General features: G+C 51.4%; 2 protein-coding genes across 4 annotated transcripts in view; one reads left to right on the top strand and one right to left on the bottom strand.

Annotated features, from left to right (window-relative positions):
• Positions 1 to 253: 253 nt before the first annotated feature.
• Positions 254 to 10,315, top strand: RASGEF1A (RasGEF domain family member 1A). The gene is made up of 12 exons (XM_060090184.1): positions 254 to 466; positions 2,822 to 2,944; positions 4,667 to 4,804; positions 5,663 to 5,884; positions 6,493 to 6,567; positions 6,923 to 7,015; positions 7,487 to 7,589; positions 7,668 to 7,747; positions 8,505 to 8,696; positions 9,327 to 9,450; positions 9,892 to 9,964; positions 10,291 to 10,315. Exons 1-12 carry the CDS (start codon positions 272 to 274, stop codon positions 10,313 to 10,315), a joined length of 1,443 nt encoding a protein of 480 aa, XP_059946167.1. The 5' UTR covers positions 254 to 271.
• An 8,706-nt stretch (positions 10,316 to 19,021) lies between these two features.
• CSGALNACT2 (chondroitin sulfate N-acetylgalactosaminyltransferase 2) overlaps positions 19,022 to 22,098 on the bottom strand; it is a 56,047-nt gene continuing 52,970 nt past the window's right edge. For all 3 annotated transcript variants that reach the window (XM_060108491.1, XM_060108516.1, XM_060108510.1), the window contains one exon: positions 19,022 to 22,024. In XM_060108491.1, the coding sequence (XP_059964474.1) occupies positions 21,732 to 22,024 (293 nt within the window). In that variant the 3' untranslated portion in view covers positions 19,022 to 21,731. The remainder of the gene's footprint in view (positions 22,025 to 22,098) is intronic.

Here is a 22,098-nt window from a genome sequence, read left to right as displayed (position 1 = left end):
AGGCAGGGCCTTGTGTGTCCAGATGCCTGGAATGAGGCCTGGTATGCACAGAGCAGGTGCTGAAGAAACATTTATCAGACACATTGATCAGCGGCTTCGGGGCCACTGAGGAGCCTGCCCGCCCACCTGTGCTGACATCTAATGACCCCCCTCCCGGCCCTGCCGGGGCTCAGGCTCTGCACCCGCACGCAGGCTGCAGGCGGCTTGGGAGGAGGGCCTGGCGGAGGTGCCTTTGATGCCTCACGGCCTCATTCTTTTCTCCCAGGAAACTATGCCCCAGACGTCCGTGGTCTTCTCCAGCATCCTCGGGCCCAGCTGTAGTGGACAGGTGCAGCCCGGCATGGGGGAGCGAGGAGGTGGGGCCGGCAGCTCCGGGGACCTTGTCTTCCAAGACGGACGTCTCATCTCCGGGTCCCTGGAGGCCCTGATGGAGCACTTGGTCCCCACAGTGGACTATTACCCCGATGTGAGTGCCCGGTGACTGGTGGGATCGACCTGGGTTCCCAGGGAGGCTGCTGCTGGGATGGAGAGGGAGGTCCCCCATTAGTCAGAGCTGGACGGAGCAGCAGGGGGAGGCGCAGGGCAGCAGGGAGCCCCGGCCCTACCTCCTGTGCTTTCCTGCTCCCTCCCACCCTGGCCCCCAGCCTAGGAGAGGGGAACCGGCAGTGACGTCCCTGCTGTCCCCAGGCAGGTAGGAGGTGGCCCTGGAGGAGCAAGAGGGGTCTAAGGGGCAAGGCCAGGGCTTCAGAGTCCTGGTGAGGGTCCACCCATCAGTGTCCCGTCTCTGAGCTGGGAAGTTTGTTTTGTGCATGAACTGCAGTGGCTCAGAATGAAGGTCGGCCCCTCCGCGCCCTCCTGGGCACATGCGTGTGTGGGCAGGACGGGCCTTTGCCAACCTGAATCCTGCCTCTTCATCTCAAGGTGACATTGGCGCGTTCTCGGAAGAGTGAGAAGGAGTTCCCTTGTCACGTGTGTCTTCCCTTCCGCCTCCAGTAGATGACGTCTCGTAGTGGCAGTGGGGCTGTTACCTGCTCCCTTTCGAGAGCCAAGCTGCCCCTCTGGGTGCCCCCTCCCTCCTGAGGGCAGGGCCCTGCGCATGGCCTCTGGGCGACAGACAGGGCTGCGAGGGAGGGTGGGGAGGAATTGCCCCCTCTGCCCACCAGTTGGGTTTCCGGGGCTCCAGGCCGCCCCCCCGACATGTCAGGCCTCCTCCCTCCCTCCTGGGGCTCTGTCCACTCCCCTGTCTGTCCTTCCGTCCACCCCGGAAGTCCTCTCAGGGCCTGGCTGGGGCTGGTGGTGCCGATGTGGCAGCCGAGGGCCAGGCGGCAGAGCCAGGGAGAGGGGACCCCAGGCCCTGAAGACATCCGGAGCAGGGCCGCGGCCCCCCAGGGGCTGGGACCTCCAACCCCAGTGCTGGTCTGTGCAACAGTGGCCTTGTGTGGTGGGGGGGAGGGGCCTCCCCTCCTTCAGGCCTGTCCCCGGGGAGCCTCAGCCAGCTCACCCAGTGTTGTCCCCAGAATACTGTGCCCTGGGGTCCCAGCCTGCTTCCCAGGAGAGAGCCAAGGGGTGGCGGAGGTCGAACGGGGGTCCAGCTAGGCATCAGCCCGGCTGCCGAGCACCCGGGCTCCCCGCCTTTCCCTCACGGCCCGTGCCCTGCAGACGTGGGTGGCTGGGGACACGGCGCTCCGTCTGTCTCCCTGCTCCTCCCGGGAGCCGCGCAGCTCCTGCCTTGGGCTCTCCTCTGCCCCTGGCTGAGAGCTCCGAGGTGTAATAGCTGCGGCCTTCCTTCACGCTCTGAGCCTTCTGCTCAGGAGGGGCCCTGGAGGTCCCACCACTGAGAGGCCGGGCCCCTGGAGCACCCGTGCTGCACAGCCCAGGGACACCCTGCTGCTCCAGGGAGAGCCTCCCCAGCGGCCTCTGAGGGCTGCATCGGGGCAGGGAGGGCCTGAGGGCCGAGTCCCGATCTGGGAGGCTGCGTTAGGCTGGAGCACGGAAGACCTGCTCCTTTGGACCTGGAGTGGAGGCCGAGGGTCCGAGGGTCCTGGGCCCCCTGCCTGCAGCAAGCCATGTGGCAGTAGATCACTGAGTTGAGTCCCCGGGAGACCCCAAGCAGCCTCCCCACCCCAGAGTCCGCCCTGTCTGCAGACAGGGGCTAAACCCCACGTCAGCCAAAAGCTTCCGAGAGCCCTTGGCTCTGCTCCCTGCCGCCGTTCAGCCCGGACCAGGTGCACCCCTCAGCCTGCACCGCGGCCAGGGGACAAGGACATGCGGCCTTGGGACTGGGGGGCCCTGGTGTGGCAGGTGGGGACAGGGCCCACAGCTGGCTGGTGACCGCACAGCGGCCTGCAGCAGCTTCTGATGTGGGGTCCTGGGGCCAAGGAGGCCCCCACCGCCCCCAGCCAGGCCCTGCCCCACTGAGCAGTGAGGATCTGGCCCAGAGCAGGCTGGACGCCTGGCCAGGGGAGCACCGTGGGCCAGGCCACAGGCCCACACAGGCCCAGAGATACCGCCAACATCCAGGTCCGGGTTTAGCTCCCGGCGTGGGGTAGGGGAGCATCCCAGCCGAGTAAGACCACTGGAACCGAGCTTGTCGGGGACGCCTCTGAGGGCTGCTGCGAAGTGAGGTTTGATCTGTGCCTTGCACGGTGGGCAGGATTTGGGAGCAGCGAGAGTGGAGGAAGGGCATTCGAGGTGAGGTAAACCACGCAGGAGGTGACGCTGGGCCCGGGAGGCAGGGACCAGGTGGAGGAGCAGGCCGCGGCTATACCTGGGGGCCACGCCGGGCCCGACTCACTCTTCACCCTCTGTCTCTTTCCCTCAGAGGACGTATATCTTCACGTTTCTCCTGAGCTCCCGGGTCTTCATACCCCCTCATGACCTGCTGGCCCGCGTGGGGCAGATCTGCCTGGAGCAGAGGCAGCAGCTGGAGGCCGGATCTGATAAGGTAAAGACGAGCCCCCGGGCTGCTGCCCGTCTCTGTGCCCCTGGCTTGCCCGCTCGCTCACGCTTGGGAGAGAATGCTGCTCAGGACAGGGCCCGGCCGAGCCCGGCTTGGGCCCCTCCCTGCTGGGGGCAGGTCTGCTTGTCTGGCCTCCTGACGTCCCTGAAGCAGGCCTCCCGGGGGTCTGCAGGGGCGCCCACCTCCCAGGGCGCTGGATGGAACTGCCGCTGGCGGGTGCTCACACCCACTCCCGGGGAAGGGCCACAGCAGACAGCCCTGCCGGCTCTCCTGCTCAGGGCCAGGCACTCCGGAAGGGAGAGTCCGGCTCCAGCTGGTGGAGACGCAGCCTGGGTCACTGCTCCCTCCAAAGGGGGGTGGCGGGCAGCACCCTCAGGCTAGAGTTTTCAGAGACTCAGATAGGGCTGTTTTTCACTGCCATGTCTTCTGATTGAGTCAGGCTTCGGGCAGTCAAGATGGGTAAGAAACCCCAGCTCATCCCTGAGGCCCTGGGGCAGGCCTGGGGTCTGGTGTGGAAGCAGGGGTGGTGGGCGTGCTGTCAAGGCACTGGCAGGGCCTGTTCCTGATGACCTTCCCCTCTACCAGGCTGGGCCTCCTGTCTCTGGAGGTTTGCAGCAAAGGCCTGTGACACCTGTACCCTCTTCAGTATCCTCTCCAGAGGGGCGTGTCCCCGGGTGTGCTGGGCAGGGACAGAGACAGGCACCCATTGCAGCCCGGGGATCAGGAAAGGCTCCTGAAGGCGTGGGTGGGGAAAAGCCAGAACAGGGTGAGTGGGAGATGAAATTCTCGGCTGAGGGTCAGCAGGGGACAGTAGAAGCCTGAGAGGAGCCTGGGGTGAGCCCTCCCGCCTTCGTCTGTGATGACAGGCAGGGCGGGGCCTCTGAGAAGGGAATGCAGGGCTGTAGTTCCTGCTGAGTGCGGGGTGCAGCGGGCACCTGGGGGGAATGTCAGCTGGGTGGAGGCAGCGGAGCAGAGGTGAGTGGAGGGGGGCAGGTAGGTGTAGGTGTGGGGAGTTGGGTCATGAAGGAGCTGGGCCCTGAGGGCAGTCAGGGCCGGAATGGTCCAGGGTGGCCAGGTGGGCACGGGGAGCTGGTCAGGGCCAGGCAGGAGCCAAGGCGGGCATAGGAATGGTTTAGCATACGTGAGCCAGTGCGGGGCTGGGCACAGAGGACTGGCTGGGAGAGCACGGCTGGGCATCCCACACCCCCTCCTTGGGCTGTATGTGCGTGTGGACCTGGGCCAGTGGGAACTGGGGAGACGATGCCTGGTGTGTCTGCGGCCCTTCCCAGCACTTGCCGACCTGCTTTTTACTGAGAGAAGGTGGCTGGGGTCTCTTGCTTAACGTTAATGATTTTCCTTGGTTTTCATCGTGTCCTTTTTTATGGGTAACTTCTAATGACAGCAAATGAAACTAATTTATGGTAGCGATAGGACAGGTTCTTTGAAAATGAATTTAAGTGAAAAAGAGAGCTGGCTTAAGGGGAATGTGAAGCAAAGCAGGAATGACAAAACCGCAGGTGGACAGGGTGGAGGATGTCCCTACCCAGCAGCCCTCCCCCCAGCGTCGGGGCAGGGGACACAGGTCCCGTGGGGGAACGGGTCGGAGGGTGTTGCAGAACTGGGGCTGCTTGTACCGCTTGTCATCTTGTCGCCCACTCTGGAGGGTCAGACCTTGCTTTATCCCCCGACCCCCGACCCCTGCCCCAGGCCAGGCTGAAGTCCTTCTCAGCCAAGATCGTGCAGCTACTGAAGGAGTGGACAGAGGCCTTCCCCTACGACTTCCAGGACGAGAAGGCCATGGCCGAACTGAAAGCCATCACCCACCGGGTCACACAGTGTGACGAGGTGAGGTCCTCCTCGGAGCCTGGCAGAGTTCCTTGTCTGAGGGAGGGGGTGGGTCTTCAGGGACAGCTCTGTATGTGGTCCCCTTTGCTGTCACTCTCCCAAGAGGACTGCTGGGTGGCTCCATTTGCCCCTCAGCCCCGTGAGGGCCGCTCAGCTGGCCAGCAACTGGCCAGACTTGCCCTCGGCATCCTGCGCATGCGGGAGACCCTGTGGCCCGAGTCGGGTGATCCCAGGCCCCAGCTTCTCCCTCTCTTTGGGTGGGTGGAGTGGGGGCCTAGCGAGGGCCTTGTCCGCCTTTCCCAGCTCCCAGCTCCCGCTTGGTCTGCAGCGTTGAGACGGGCCCTCCAGACAACTTGGTCTTGCCGGCGGCCCCCATCGTGGGAGCCTGGGCTCCGTGTGCTCAGCGCCTCTGCCTTCCTGAGGGCTCAAAGCCCAGGGAGAGTGGGGCAGGGCCAGGGCTGCTCCCACCCAGGGAAGGAAGGCTCCTAGCCCTGGAGGAAGCCCTTCTGGAGTCCCTTGTCCCTACCGTGGGCCCCTCCTACGGTGGAAAGGCCATGAGAAGTAGCTCAGCCGGCCGCCACCCAGAAAGCCATGTTTTTCAGACCCAGAAGCCTAGCCCTGGCCTTCAGCTCCCTTCTCCTCGGGACGGCTGTGGAGTCACCCTCCCCTGCAGCCCTCAGCGGAGCCCACACTGTGCCCCACCCTGCTGTCAGAGGCCCAAGTGCTCATGGCAGGTCTGGCTAGGGGATGTGGGCTCAAAGTTAGACACATCCCTGGAGACGAGATGGGTTCCTCCGGCGCGGTGCAGGTCTTGCTGCCAGCCCAGGCCAGCACCTTCTCTGCCCCCGCCCCTCCCAGGAGAATGGCACGGTGAAGAAGGCCATCGCCCAAATGACACAGAGCCTGCTGCTGTCCCTGGCTGCCCGGAGCCAGCTTCAGGAGCTGCGTGAGAAGCTCCGCTCACCGGCCATGGACAAAGGGCCCATCCTCAAGGCCAAGCCGCCAGCCGCGCAGAAGGACATCCTGGGCGTGTGCTGTGACCCCCTGGTGTTGGCCCAGCAGCTGACTCACATCGAGCTGGTCAGTGCTGCAGTGCGCCCTTCCCAGGATGGGCTGGGGTGTGTTCACTGACGCTCACGCCGGCACCTTCCCAACATGGCGCCACAGGGCCTTCCCCTGCCCGTCGGACCGGGGTGTTAGGGGAAGCCTGCTTGGTAGCCCCAAGCGCTGCCTCTGGCGGCTGTGTGTCCACCTGAGCAGAGGGTTTCTTGGTACCTGGGTCCCCAGGATCACGGCAGCCCCATGTTAACGGGAGGGGCTGGGGTGATGGGGACTGCAGTGGCCTCAGGATGGAGGAGTGGCTCGGGAAGAGGTGAAGGGTTTCAAGGGGGGATGGCTCTCCCTGCCCCGTCCCCTCATCCTGCCTGTGCCCAGGCTGGGCAGGGGCCCTGCACATAGCAGCTACTGCTGAGGCTGTCGCCTCCCAGGGGAGGGCCTTCCAGACGCTGGGGTACACCTGGGGGGCCTGCCCACTGTCTGGGTGCTCTGATCGAGGAACCCATGGCTGAGGAGCATGCCTGCAGGGAGGTCGTGACTGCTGCTCTCGACACGCCCTCCATTGCTGCGTGCGGGGCCTGCCTGAGGGTGGCAGGCTTGTCACTCCTCGGCTGTCTCCCCGTTCCACCCAGGAGAGGGTCAGCAGCATCCACCCTGAGGACCTGATGCAGATTGTCAGCCACATGGACTCTCGGGACAAGCATAGGGTGAGGGGCTGCGGCGTGCTCCAGGGTGGCTGGGGGAGGGTGTGGGGGCCTCGCCCAGACGCCTGAGCGCCTCCGGAGTGTCGGGCCTCACAACCTGACGTACGTAGGTCTGGCCTCCCAGCGCCTGCCCCAGGCCTCGGTGGACGGCCACGCAGGGTGCTGCATGCTGCTGGGGAGCCCTGCAGGGCCGGGTGGGGGCATCCTGGGAGACCCGGGCGGGCCCAGGGGGCCAGTCCAGCAGCTGTCCCCCCTCCTCCTCTGGCCACAGCTCCTTCTGAGGGCTCTGAGGGTGGGGCTGGGGCGGCAGCCACGGGCAGGGTCCTCGGGCTCCCTGTGACCTGCTGTGTCCCCACAGTGCCGAGGGGACCTGATTAAGACCTACAGCCTGGAGGCCTACGACAACTGGTTCAACTGCCTCAGCATGCTGGTGGCCACCGAGGTGTGCCGGGTAAGTGCCGCGCGGCGCACACAGCAGCAGGGCCGGCCCTGTCTCCTCCCGACCCCACCGTGCCGCCTGGGGCTCTGACCCCTGTACCCCGCAGGGGACGGGACGTTGCAGGTGGAGACAGGAAGCTTTTATTGCCAGGGCCTTGGAAGCGCCAACCCCCAACAGTGATGCCTTAAATTACAAGAGACCCATCGGGGGGCAGCATGGCCTGCCAGCTCATCTGGGTCTCCCTTGGTCCTCTCAGCCTGCTCTCCCGCCCCTCTGCCCAGCATTGAAAATGCCACGGCTGCATTTCCTGCCTCTGCAGCCTGCGAGAATCCCTCCACCCCCCGCCTGACAGCTCTGAGGGCCCAGGGCAGCTCACTGCTGGGGAGGCCCCTCCCTGGGCCCAGGGCAATGCCCTTCGGGGGCTGGTGCGGGAGGGGATGACCTCCAGTGGGGGCCGCGCTGAGCAGTCTGGCCGCCCTCCAGGTGGTGAAGAAGAAGCATCGGACTCGCATGCTGGAGTTCTTCATCGACGTGGCCCGAGAGTGCTTCAACATCGGGAACTTCAACTCCATGATGGCCATCATCTGTGAGTGTGCGGGGCTCCCCCTCCAGCACGGTGTGGCCCACCTGCCCCCGTCCTGACCCTAGCTGTCGCCCCCTGCAGCTGGCATGAACCTCAGTCCTGTGGCGAGGCTGAAGAAAACCTGGTCCAAAGTCAAGACGGCCAAGTTCGACGTCTTAGAGGTAGGCGCCCCGTCTTGTCCCGAGTCGGCCCGGGGAGGGCTGGGCGTCCCACCACGCTCTGGCCCCTTGCTGAGGACCTGCTGCCTCGAGTGCTGTCTGATGTTGGGCGTGCTCGCTGACCTGGCCGCGGTGCCCCCAGAAGGCAGGTAGCCTATGCTCTCCTCGGCCCTTGGGACCTGAGTCACAACTGGCATCGCCTAAAGCAAAGCTCGGGGGAAGGATCAGCAAGGAGTTTGTTGGCAAAAGCAGGCCGACAGCCCCAGGTTGGGCAGTGCCGACCAAGCAGAGACTGGCTTTTTCCTCGTTCGACTTCCATGGTCCCGGACCGTCTGGGGGGTGCCCAGGGGCTGACAGGCGAGTCTACAGCCTTGACTAGATGTGTTTGATCAGAGAATCCAGTTTTTGCAAGTGTGTCTTGTGGAGCTGGTCAGGTTTGGGAGGTGTCCATGAAAGCACAAGGGCAAAGGAAGGTTTTGAAAGGAAGGAGGTGAGACCCAGACTTAGCAGGGCAGGGAGGTGTGTGTGAGCTTCAAGATTTCTGAACAGCTTTCCCCGTGACGTCTGGACCCAAACCCAGAAAGCCCCAGCCCAGTGCTCAGATACGTGCCTCTGGGTTTCCTTCCCCTGTGCTCACTCCTGGAGAGGAGGCCTCTTCTGGTGACGGTACAGGGCCACCCCGAGCTGTTTCCTGCAAAGGGGCCTCCTGAGCAGCTCTGAGGGGGAGCAGTGCCCACCACATCCTCCTGTCTGCCCACAGCACCACATGGACCCATCCAGCAACTTCTGCAACTACCGCACAGCCCTGCAGGGGGCCACACAGAGATCCCAGATGGCCAACAGCAGCCGGGAGAAGATCGTCATCCCTGTGTTCAACCTCTTCGTTAAGGACATCTACTTCCTGCACAAAATCCACACCAACCACCTGCCCAATGGACACATTAACTTCAAGGTCAGCTCAGCCCCCTTGTGGTCTGAGGGGAGGGGGCCAGGCTGTCCCAGCACAGGGTAGGGCAGACTTCCTGGCCTTGCTCTAGGACAGGCAGAATCCATCTGTGCCATGAGAGCTGCCAGGCTGTAGCCCTGTGGCAGAAGGGCCTTTTAGGACTGAAGGCTCCAGAGTGGGTCATGGGTGCCCTGTGACCTCAAGGTGTGAGGGTGGCCCCAGTTCTGGGTGGATGATCTGGTTACAGTGCTAGGAGCCACAGGGCCCTAGAGTGAGATCCTGGGGTGTTCTGGTTGGTGGTGCTGTGCTGGGTGTGGCTGGGACACCTGCCTCAGCCTAGAGTCACAAATGAGGGGCTTCTTGGGGTTCCTGCACAGCAGAAGCACAGGCCTGGCTGCAGCCCGATGGCTCAGGTGGAGGGCAGGACTGAATGGCCTTGGAGACACCGGCTGGCTCTGTTGTTGTACAGAGTGCTTCCATGGCTACGAAGTCAGCTTTGTAGGGCTACCGTCCAGTCTCTCTGGGACCAGGGAAATGATGAGCCGACCAAAGCCAGAGCCTACGTCCCCCGTCCTAACCAGGGTTTCCAAGCTTCAGGTGACAAATGAACATCCAGTTGGTCTTCTGCCCCTTCAGAAATTTTGGGACATCTCCAGACAGATCCATGAGTTCATGACATGGACACAGGTGGAGTGTCCCTTCGAGAAGGACAAGAAGATTCAGAGTTACCTGCTGACGGCTCCCATCTACAGCGAGGAAGGTGAGGTCCACCTCTGCAAACTGTAGGGGTCACCCTGACTCGTGCAGGGTGCCCTCCCAGGGTTGTTATTCCCATGCTACGCTGGGGAAGCTCAGCTCGCAGGGGTGAGTGCATGAGGGTGGGCCGTGGGTGGATGGCAGGTCAAGGATAAGGACAAGAAAAGATCAGGCTCCCCGAGGCCACTTGAGAGAGCCAGTACGTGGTCGGGCCAGCGTTGCAGAACCAGGAAACATCTCAGAGTCCCCAGGCAGGTTGCCAGGAACCCCACGCAGCAGAGGCCTGTGGACCAGCCGAGGCCCAAAGTCGCTGCCCCCTTGGTTTAGGAGTTCGTTCCCGGGCCTCGCTCCACCCTGGGAGGGAGAGTTTGAGAAGGGATAACTGAGGTGGGAGGCAGACTGACCGGGTGTGGACATAGCTTCTGCGGGGCTTCTCGTCTCTCAGCTCTCTTCATCGCCTCCTTCGAAAGTGAAGGTCCTGAGAACCACATGGAAAAGGACAGCTGGAAGACCCTCAGGTAGGAGAACTCCAGCAGCAGTCCGGTGAGCCCCCAAGACCAGCCCCATACCAGAGTCTACAGGGAACGGAAAGGACGGGGTGGGGGGAGGCATGATGTGTCTGCTCTTTTGAAAGGCGGCCGAGGGCACCTCTCTACAGACCGGGGAGAGGAAGGCATCCCCGGTGCAGGCTGAGGGCTTGGGGTTTGAACGTCCCTGACCCCTCCCTCAATGGGCGGTTCTAGGCAGCTGGGCCTTCCCCTAGTAGCACAAGCCTGCCCTCTGCTTGCTCAGGGGAAGGGCCTGTGGCCGCCTGACCACTTCCTCGTTCCCTGCTCACCTTTAGGACCACTCTCCTTAACAGAGCCTGAAGGCACGGATGCAGCCTGCAGACGCTGGGATTAAGCACACCTACGTACTGAGTTTTAATCTTGAGTGATAATGGGTTGAGATGAGGCCTCACTGGTTGGGGTCCATTTTGTACATAACTTTTATGAAAAAAAAAAAGAAGTAATTATTTCATGCATCAACCTTTGGCACTTAAAGCTTTTTGTTTATGACAGGGCAGGGCCCTGCTTTGGGGAGGGGTGGGGAAAGAGTATCATGGGAGATGGCATCCATGATAACATCTTATTCTAATGAAATGTAGATTTTTATTTTCTACTTTTGATTATTAACAAACATCTTACAAAAAAATATTTTAAAAAACCCAACCAAAACCAACGTGAGCCCTGCCTCCTTTCCAGCCAGTGTCTCTGATGTCGGGGTGAGTGCCTTAGAGGGTACTGGCGGGCCCGTTCTCGCCTGCAGCCAGTGCCGCTGGAGGCGCCGGGGAAGCTCTGCCCTCAAAGCGCAGGCACACAAGGTTCTGGCAAGAAGGGCTCGGGTGGCCCGGAGGTCTCATTTGCGTACTTCCAGAAGTGAACCTTGAATACGGGCTTTCCGAAGTTTACATTTTCATTTTCCTTTATCAGGGATTTATGGGGGTTGGGGGGAGGGCAGGGGGACACCTGGCAGCATATTTTCTGTTGGAAGATGTCTGGCAAATTGTTCTTCACCTACATTTTAGGAAAAGAGAAAATCTAAAATAATATAAGGAGGGAGTCATGGATTTGTCCGTTTTCCAGCCTGTAACTTTGACACACTTAGCTGTAATGAAGCGAATACAAAGTACAATTAAGGATGGGGACGTATAAAGCCATCTTGAAACTCAAGTACAAAGTCAAAAGAAGCAACTTACAAATCAGTATCCTCCTGTCCTCTGGGTGGGGGATTGGGCTCCCCTAACGGAATGTGAAACATGAAAGGTTAGCCAGGCCAGTACCTGCTGGAGCCCACTCACGTAAAGCTGCCCAACATTTGGAGGTATTTTCCACACCCGAACTCGAGGAGTACTCTCCATCTTCCGACTTCCCAGCCGTGGGACAGTGACAGCCCTGCTCCCTCCAAGGCCAGAAATGGGCAATTCATGCTGACTGTGTATCCCTCATGGCAGGGCTGTCATTGCATCCAAGCAGATTTGGAACTACTCACCCTGTTTCTCTCCACATGGCTGGCTTCCGCCGGAGCCTCCAGCTGGCAGGCCTGGGTAAGGACAGTTAGTTGCTAATTCCCAAAACTCCTAGGAGAGCCTGGAGATGTGAAGGCGAGGCCTCAGGGGGAGGTGGTTCCATGATCCGATGCTGATGTCGCCCTCAGCCCAGGGTGGAGCAAGGATATTTACACTGTATTGTCACAGTGTTTTTGCACTTTTCAGACGTTCTAGATAGTACATATTGTATATTGACAGTACATATTGCTTTGTTTATGTATTTGAGAGAAAGGTTTAAAACTTGAGAATATATATTTGGAATACAATGTTAGAACCTTTTCTGTCCGTGTATTAAGGAGCTTTCACATCAGTGTGCGCTTCACTTGGTCATCAGTTCTAGTACCGACCTGACACAGTGCTACATTTGCTACTTTATTTTCCCAATTTGATACATACCCTATGATGTTTTGGTATTTTGAGATGAACTCTGCGTATAAAGCTGTACTTTATAATAATAAAGGATGTCAACTGTTGGTGTGACTGGACGTACTTGCATCAATAAAAGAACATGTTGCTCCCCTCGTGTGCCTGTTCTCTGTGCGCAGTTCTGTGTTGGCAGGAGGCCTGGGGATGCCCAGGCCAGGGGGGAGGACGAGACTGCCAGGGCCTTTCAGAGATGGAGCAAGCAGCTCTCACCTCCATGTTCTGAAAGAGGGCTTTTCAAATATTGCAAAACAAAACAAAGCTGTACAAGAGGCATGTTCTATGCTGCTTTCCTCAAAGAAAGATCCAGAAGGATATCACTAGCAGCTTGAATTACATGGTCATGTCAGTTCAGGAACCCTACCTTAAACGGCTGTCAAGGTTCCTTTACTGCAGGACTAACAAGAACCTTCAGTGTCCATGGGTGCTGTGGGTCTCTCTGGGGGTTGGGGACATTGGGGAGTGCCTGCCGACGTCTTTCTGCTGCGCGGTTCTCCTTCTGTTTCAATGGGTCACGCTCGGGAGCACTAAGTAAAAGGGATTTGTTGAGGGGCACACGAGAGCTTGTGGTGCTGAAGGAAAAGAACCGAGACACTGCTCTTCTCTGGCCTGCCTCCCACTGCCACCCTCAGCAGTGCCCAGGCTGGATGAGGTCTGCCCGCGACAGCTCACCCGACCTGACCCTGCTCCTTCAGGGCCAACTCAGCCCGTTCGAGCAGCAGCGCCCAGCAGAACACTTCCTGTGCTGAGGGGGTATTCTGTACTGCATCACCCAGTACAGTGCTGCTAGATACACAGAGGGACTGAGCCCTGAAATGTGGCCAGTACGACTGAAGAACAGAACTTCTAACCTTACGTACGTTTAAATAGCTAGTGGACGGAAGGCGAGGCCAGCGGGGCCTCATCACCTGCTGCCGCTCCACGTGCCTCGCGGAGTAACAGCACACAGTAGGTGCTCAGGTGTTTGTGGAGCAAACGAGGACCCCTGTGAGGATGCCTAAGTGACTTTTGGGTAAGTGACAACCCTTTTTAGGTCCTTCCATTTAAGGGCATCCTTACTTTCTTGGTAAAGTTACTTTTGGAAGTTTCTACCTACCTCAGCTGAAGAAGGAGCAGCACATCTAGCCTGCATCTTGGATACGGAGCTGGGAGCAGGACGCGAGCTGGCTTGGCTCGGCACGGCCCTGTCCTTCACCCATGGGTGGTCCCTCCAGGCAGTGCTGCTCAAGGTGTGGGTCCCAGCCTGGCAGCAGCAGCAACACTGGGAACTTGTCTGAGATGTTCTCAGGGCCCCTGCGCAGACCCGCTGAATGGGAAACACGGGAGCGGGGAGCCCAGGCAGGTTGGAGAAGCTCTCCTGGTGGGCAGGGTTCTGCGGGACCTGGCTCCTGCCCACCTCTCCCAGGGGCACGCTGCTGCTCGGGCACTAGACTCACATGCTGTGCACGTGCACCTCTCCAGTACACTTGCCACCCCGTTCTCCCACACACGTTCTCTGAGCCTCCTTACGTCTTCCTGGTGAGTAGCGCTCGTGCTCCTCCGGCCTTGCCCCACCATCCACACCACACTGTTGGCATCCGTCTCATGCACTAGAGCCTCAGCTCTTTCTGTGTAGAAGCCTCTTGGCGTGTAGCTGTGTGGCCAGCGACCAGCGCAGTGTGCAGCTCCTAACTCCATGGGATGACCGAGGGTTACCACCTTTCACTTTACACACACGTTTCAGGGACAAACCTGTTAACAGCATCAGATGCGACAGGAAGATAAGCCAAGAATCTCTACTAAGGCCACAGAGACTTCTGTGACAAAACTAAGATTTTTATACACCTATCACACCTACACATTTGTAAAACGTGGGTCATGTTCCTCAGGGAGGCAAGACAGGGTAAGTGGAAGAGCAAGGAATCGAGATCGAAACTCTTTGGATTTGAGTCCTAGTTTCCAGTTCCCAGCTGGGTACCCTTGGACAAGCTGTCTGCCTTTTTAAGCCTCCATTTCCCCATGATTCAAGTGGAATTACAATACTCTTGATCTCATGGGTTGTTGTAATGTTATATGGCAGAAAGTGCAATGCCTGCTGCATTAGAAGTGGTCAGTGTTAGCTGTGTACCAGCAGTGGCACCCCTGATGAAACTGAATGCCACTTCTCCCACAGAGAGAGGAATCTTCTGGGAAAAGTGAAGCAAAGGATTATTAAGTGCCCTTCTCAAAGGAACAACTCAAGTCCTGGTCAATACAAATATATTCTAACATTACCGAAGAATCACTTAAGTGTCAAATATAACCAAGATATAAACATATATGAGAAGAGGGCTTCCCTGGTGGCACAGTGGTTGAGAATCTGCCTGCCAATGCAGGGGACATGGATTCAAGGCCTGGTCCAGGAAGATCCCACATGCCGCAGAGCAACTAAGCCCGTTATGCCACAACTATTGAGCCTGAGCTCTAGAGCCCGCAAGCCCCAACTACTGAGCCTCCGTGCCACAGCTACTGAAGCCCGCGCACCTAGAGCCCGTGCTCCACAACAAGAGAAGCCACCGCAATGAGAAGCCCATGCACCGCAACAAAGAGTAGCCCCTGCTCACCACAACTAGAGAGAAAGCCCGTGCACAGCAGCGAAGACCCAACACAGCCAAAAATAAAAATAAATAAATTTTAAAAAACCAAAACTAAAAATCTTAAAAAAAAAATAGGAGAAGAAATGCACGCGAAGTTGGGATTCAAAGCTACTTTCTAAATGAAAAACTTACTATCCACCTATAGGCTGGTAACTTTAGATCATGCCAACATAATTTCTATCTTTAGTCTCAAAAAGGCATTCATGATACTAGGAGGAAGGTGAAGGGTTGCTGCCCAAACCCCACACGCTTCTATCTCAGCATACCCAGGACTCTCAGATATGGATCTTCAGCAACAATGTTAAGGGAACAGTGTTGTCAAGAATATAAGAACGTTTAAGTTAAGCACCTGTTCATTTCTGGCAGCATGAAAGACTAAGTGCTTGCCTACTGAAATTGACTAATAAACTTATGCAAAACTTTAACATCCAAGTGAAGGCAGAAACCCAGAGCTTCATTTTCCAATCCACAAGGGGGATAGAGAAGGAAGTCCTGAGCTTGCTCAAGAAGAAGGGTCAAATAGGAGACCCTAGCCCATAAAGCTGACATCCCAAAAAGCCACCCCTCAGTGTAACAGTGAACTTGAAATAAAGCACTCCTACTCCAACCCCACCAAGGGGGGTTAAGGAAGATTGCCTGTTTTGAACCTTGGCACTGAATGGAGATGGGGAAAATTTGCCCCTGATAATTTATAACCACAAGTCAGTGAGTTTTACGAAGTTTTGCAGCACAAATCACACTGGTCAAAAAACCTTAAAGCTGAGAATTTAGTTTAACATGGCCCTGAACTGGTACTGTCCCTAAGTTACTCAGCAGAAGCAAACATTCTAACCTATATTCTAGTTTTAAAAGCCTCTCCTTAGCTGTGTCTAATATTCTGTTAAACCCACCTATTGGATTTCAAAAATTCATTTTCATTTCTAGATGCTCTATTTGGTTCTTTTCCAAATCCATCTGGACAAAATTCTGTATAAATTACCAGAATGTAACACAGAGAGACAAAGATTGGAAAATATGAAACAGGTTTAACGTATGTTATCAGAGTTACAGAAGGAAAGAGAGAAGGCAGAGACAATGAAAATGAAATAGCTGAGAATCTTCCAGAATTGACAAAAGACAATCCAAGAAGCCCAAAGATTCTCAAGCAGGATAAAAAACAAAAAACAAAAACAAAATCTGCACACAGACATATCATGGTGATACAGAACAGAGATAAAGAAGAGATTTTAAAGACAGCTGGAGAAAAAGAAGGTTGATTACCTTCAAAGGCATATCAACTGTTAAGCTGAGAGCTTACTTCACAACAGAAATAACTGAAGGCAGAAGACAGTGGAATAATAACATCGATGTGCTGTGGAATTAAAGAAACCTCAGCTAGAGTTAGAGTTGGACAGGCCTGGAGGGGGAGTTCTCATACCTAGCTACACATCACCAATTACTCCAAACAGGAAGAGAGAGAGCAAACATCTCCATCACAGAAAAGTGTTGCCCGCTTTACCACCAACCAGGAAGAAGAAAACTTCTCTCCCCTGAGCACAGGCCAGCCAGTCAGAGACTACAGAAGCCCACCAATGAGAAGCCTCCATACTGTGAACTCCCAGCTTCCTCCAATGGACCCTTGGGTTAATACAGTCCCTCCCAATTCCCCCTTTTACCTTAGAGAACGAAGTTTCCTTTCCTTGCTCTCTGATTTGCCTATGGTCCACCGTAGTTCACATGCCCAGAATTGCAATTCCTCTGGCTATTCCCGAATAAACTCGCTTTTCCTGGTAAAATAACTGATTGTATTATTAAAGTTGACAGCGCTAAAAGATTTCTCAACCTAGAATTCTCAACACTTCAAAAAATATTTCTTAAATGAGATAAAGATATTTATACACTAAAATGGAGTTTGCTATCAGACCTTCACTAAAAGAAATGCTAAAGGATGAATCTTGACTCCTACTGCATACTATATAAAAATTATTTCCATATGAATCATAGATCTAAATACGAAAGGCAATACAATAAAGCATTTAAAAGAAAACATGAATGTTTCTTCTTTACTTTGGAGTAGGCAAAGGTTTTTAAAACTGGACACCAAAACCACTAGCCATAAAAGAAAGAAAACAGATCAACTGGACTTTATTAAAACTAAGAACTTTTGCTTATTAACAGATAACATTAAGAGAATGAAGAACAGTCCCCTGCCTGGGAGAAGATATTTGTAATATATAAATCTGACAAAAGACTCATATCCAGAATATATAAGTAACTCCTACACATCAATTTTTAAAAAAGCCAATTAAAGAAAAAGGGCAAAAAAATGGAATAGGCATTTCACAAACAAGATATCCAAATGGCCTTGATAAGCATATGAAAAGATACTCAACATTATTTCCCTGATGATAAACTACACTAAACTCAAAAGGAGATAACTGTACACACCCAACAGAAATTAAAGAGTCTGAATTAAAAACACTGAAAATACTGTGCTGGGGAGGATGTGAAGCAACTGAGTCTCTCATATGTGGCTGGCAGGGGGTCAGTTATTTGGAAGGACTGAGAAAAATTTGCCAACACCTGGCAAGACTATTCAAGAAAAAAGAAAAGCACAAACAAACAGTATCAGGAATGAGAAAGAAGCTATCACTATAGATCGCATACATATTACACAGGTAACAAGAGGAAATGGCAAACAACTTTGTACATTTCATCTAAAATTTCAAATGTATCAGGATAAATTCCTAGGAAACAGCACCTTACCTAAAACAACTCAATCGAAAATGACTCTAGAAGAAACAGAAAATCTGAACAGTTCTACAATCATTAAATAAACTGAACCAGTGATCAGCGATCTTACTATCTAGAAAAGTTCACGCCCAGGTGGCTTTCAGGAAGTTTTGTCAAATATTCAAGGAAGAAATAATTACAGTCTTACAAAACTTTTCTAGAAACAGAGTACAAAGGAACACCTGTAACTTATTTTATAAGCTAGTAAAACCTTAATAGAAAAGCCCAAGGGTGAGAAAGGAAGTATAATACATACAGGCAATCTTACTCATGAACACAGATGAAAAACACCTGAAAAAGTACATATATAATATACACACCCATACACACACAAATATATACAAATATGTAAATAAATATGTGTTTGTGTATGCATTCAAACCGAATCCAGCAATGTATAAGGATAATATAACACATCAATGACAGCTTGGCATTGACCCCAGGAATGCAAGGGTACTTCAGACAATTAACCTAATTCATCAATTTAACATATTAAAGATGGGAAAAAATCATATAATTATCTCAAAAGATATAGTAAAAATATTTGATAAATACTCTCAAGCATGATAAAAACTTGCCAAGTAATAATAGAAAGTAACTTTATTAACTTAATAAAGGGTATTTATAAAAACACCTAGAGCAAATACCATACTTACTGATGAAACACTGAGAATGTCTCCCTTGAAATAAGAAATATGGGCAGGAAGTTCTCTACTATCACTCCAGTCAACACTGCACAACAAATCCTAACAAGCACAGTAAGACAAGAAAAATAAAGATATAAAAATTGATAAGAAACAGAACTTCTACTACTCATAGATAACAGAAAAATGTGAAAGAAACTAGAAATACATTATTAGAATTGTGCTCAGCAAGGCTACTGAACACAAAAATTAACACACAAAAACCAGTCTGATTTCTAAATACCAGCAATAGACAATAAAAATAAATAAAAGATAGTTACAATGGCATAAAAAATGCAAACTACCTAGGAAAAAAAATCTAAAAAAATAATACACGAAAATCCACTGTATGAAAAAGTATAAAACTTAATTGAAAGACAATAAAGACCAAAACAGATAATGTCATGTTCAAGGATCAGAGGGCTCTGTATGATAAAGATGTACATTTTCCCCAAAGTGACCTTATAGATTCAATGAGATTCTAATAAAAATTCACAAGTTTTCATTAAACTTAACAAGCTTATTCTAAAACTTATATGAAAGTACAAAGGCTGCAAACAGCCATGACAATCTTTAAGAACAAGGTGAGCCGATTAATTCTCAGAAATGATCAACTCCTATAATGTTACAGTAATATTAGACTGTGATGTGATGTCGTGGTGAGAGACAGCCTAATCTGCTGAACAGATGAGAGCTCAGGAGCAGACCTGTGTGTGTATGACATCTGATGGATGAGAGTGGTTTTGCAGATCTGTGGGTAAAATATGGACTTCATAGTAAGGCAACGCTGGAAAAAAGTGAAATGCAATCCTTACGTCACATAATACACAAAACCTCTTCCACTTTTATGACTGGGATAAAGCAAAGCTATGTATGAGGTATTCAGAAGATAATACAGGACAATAGCTTTAAGATACCCTTCTCTATTATGAGGTCATAAATCAGTAATAAAAAGAAAACATAAAGGAAAAAGATTAATTGAACACATTAAAGTTAATTTTTATTCATCAAAAAGTACCATCAAGAATGGGAAAGACAAGCCACATCCTGGGAGAAGTTACTTGTAAACATTTAACCAACAAGAATTGGTACCCAGAATATGTGAAGAATTCCTATAAACTTATAATAATGGGCAAAAAGACTGGAAATGAAAATTATAATTACAATTCATGCCTAAAGCCCACTAGATTAGCAAGAATTAATAAGCCTGACAAAATTAAGTATTGCCACGGATGCAAAGTGAATCTCTTACAGTGCTGGAGGCGGTCCACTTTGGAAAGTAAGTTGAGCGTACACACAACCGATGACTTAGCATCATTACTCCTAGAGAAAGTCTCGCACACTCCTAAGAGACACGCACAGCAGTATTCATGACAACATTGTTTGTGATAGCAAAAGCAAATAAGTAAACAAAAAAAAACTATGAATGATCCAAATATCTATAAACAGTAGAATACTACTACAGTATTTTCATTCAGTGGAATACTAATCAGTAATGAAAATGAATTAATTTTGAGATTAACATGAGTTAACCTTCAAAACAAAATACTGAAAGTTAGAGTATAATGAAATAATATGCATACAAATTCAAAACAGGCAAAATAGTCATTGGGTAGAGATACATACATAGTTGGGAAAACTGTGAAGAAAAATGAGTGAAAAACTATCACAAAAATCAGGATAGTGACTACTATGGAGAGAGTGAGGGTATGTAATCGAGAAAGGGCACACAGAGGCCTTCCACTGGTAATGTTCTATATCCTAAGCTGAATAGCTGGTGCACTAGCGTTGGCTTTATTATTCTTTAAAGTACACACTTACATGTCATACACTTTTCTGTATTTATGACATTTTACAACAGAAAGAAATTAACTTATCACATTTTCATTTAACTTTCAGTAATAAAATACTTTATTGGTACCTTTTACTGTCAAAAACAGAGTAATGTTTCCATTGCTTAGCTTCCATCTTTATATGAAAAGCTTTTTTTTTAAAAAAAAAGGAGAAAAAAAATCATTTGATTCTGTTAAAAAACCAGCTACAACTCACTTTTGCAAATAATTAGGTTCTCTCACTTTACATACTTTAATTCACTGGTCTTCACAATAAATAACTGTATATAATAGGAGACAATGGCCTGAGCAATTTTGCAGAGAACATTTTACACATCTTAAAAAACTAAGCCTAAATGCTACCCCAACTAAAAACTTGTAAGAATATTTAGTAAGAGTTATTATAAAATTGAATTCATGTAGCACCAAGAAATTTGGGATTTATAATATTTCAGATGATATGATTTACTGAGCAAAAAGAGTAATGATTTGTCTTCTATGAATTTCCGGGGGTTTCTATACAAATAAAAAGAATTCAATATAGGTCCCTTTTAAAAGCCAAGGGTTCAAAAATCTATGCATGCCTTTCACCATATCTCCAATTTGTGGGTCCAGCAATTGACCATATGGTAAAAGATCCATGTGTGATAAATAACATAGTACAGTCATATCTGAATATAATTTCTTATTCATCTTGTCTCCTTAATATAATTTACACCTCAATTAAAACATCATTCTATCTGCAAGTTATATATTTTTCTAAAATATTCTGTAATTCAGATTTCCATTTAGACAACCTTCCCCTCCTCCCCTTTTCTCGAATCAGTATGATCTTATGGTATACCTCATTAAATTGTTTGGTTTTTCTTCCTTCAGTGAAACTCCTCCTCAACTCAAAGTATTATAATAACACAGATGTAGCTTAATTAACATATTAGAAAAAAAGGATAATACATACATATGGATCCATGCTAAATAAGACAATACAAAGCAAAAAACACACGACACCATGTTATGTTCATCTATTCTGAACCACCACAAGAAGGTCCTGGCTCATGTAAACTGACGTCCCAGACACCCCTAGTGTCCTATACTCCAGCATAATTAACTGTTCTGTTAAAGACGTTTCCATGTTTATTTCTGTTTGTTCAAAACAGTCTACAGCAACTTTGACTCCTAATCCTGAACATGATGCTAAATTAGAAATACATTATATTTTTAATCAAGCCACAGATTATAACCTTAGTATTTTCTACTATTACCCATTTGTTTAAAAACAGGCATTGAGGGGGCTAGGCAACAACACAAAGTTGAGGGATTTTTGCCTCTGCCTTCTCTTGATTAGTTGGGGATTTTAGATGTGTCATTTAATTATTCTCTGCTTCAGTGAAAAAGGATCCTTTAAGCAACTGCCCAAAGATCTTAATTTAAAACCAAGTAGGGTGACTCAGTGGTCAGTAGGTGAAGAGCCCTTATCCACACACTCCATCCATAACACTCCATCCTCTCTTTGGGAACAGGATGCTCCCGACCCACCTTCAGCACAACACATTCCATCCCTCAGCCCAGACGCAACCAGGATACACATCAGAACATGAAGCCGGGTAAAATTAACTCAAAGCTACTCTTAGAACAAATACCAGATTTTGATTTGTCAATGATTCCATAGTGAAGTATACTCATAAAACAGAGACTTTGCATTGTAAAACTTGCTTTTTCTTCTCACACTAAGTTAAATTGCTAAAGTAATGTCAGCAAGAACACAAAAGATAAGCACGTCTTCTCTGAAAGAGGCACTGCATCTGGAATTGGAATTAAGGCTAAATAAATAGTGCTGGTTTGTGGTTCAGACTAACGTGTCACTGATTACATTAACCAACAGATTCACTATTTGTCCTGTATGCCTGTTTGTGAAGATGCGTCTCTATCTCCTCCCTGAAGACCAGCATTCCCAGGTGTGAGTGAGAGGCCTCGTTCATGGCTTTGGACTGGATGCACATGCGGTACTGCTCAGGGGTCAACTCATCAGCACAGCGTTTCTCGTGCCAGAGGTGGAAAAGACCAGGAACCGGAGTCCGAATCACAATCAGGTCACCATGTAAGTATTTTCGATAAAGATGAACATCTTCTCCACCCCAACCTTTTACTTCCATATCAAATCCACCTGCAGGATCAAAACTCACACTGTTAAATAATTGCCTGGCAGCCGGAGCACAGTCAAACCTGATAAAGATTTAA

Source organism: Mesoplodon densirostris, chromosome 1 (genome assembly GCF_025265405.1).
Source record: "Mesoplodon densirostris isolate mMesDen1 chromosome 1, mMesDen1 primary haplotype, whole genome shotgun sequence".
NCBI classification, from domain to species: Eukaryota; Metazoa; Chordata; class Mammalia; order Artiodactyla; family Ziphiidae; genus Mesoplodon; species Mesoplodon densirostris.
This window is presented reverse-complemented; position numbering and strand designations above follow the sequence as displayed.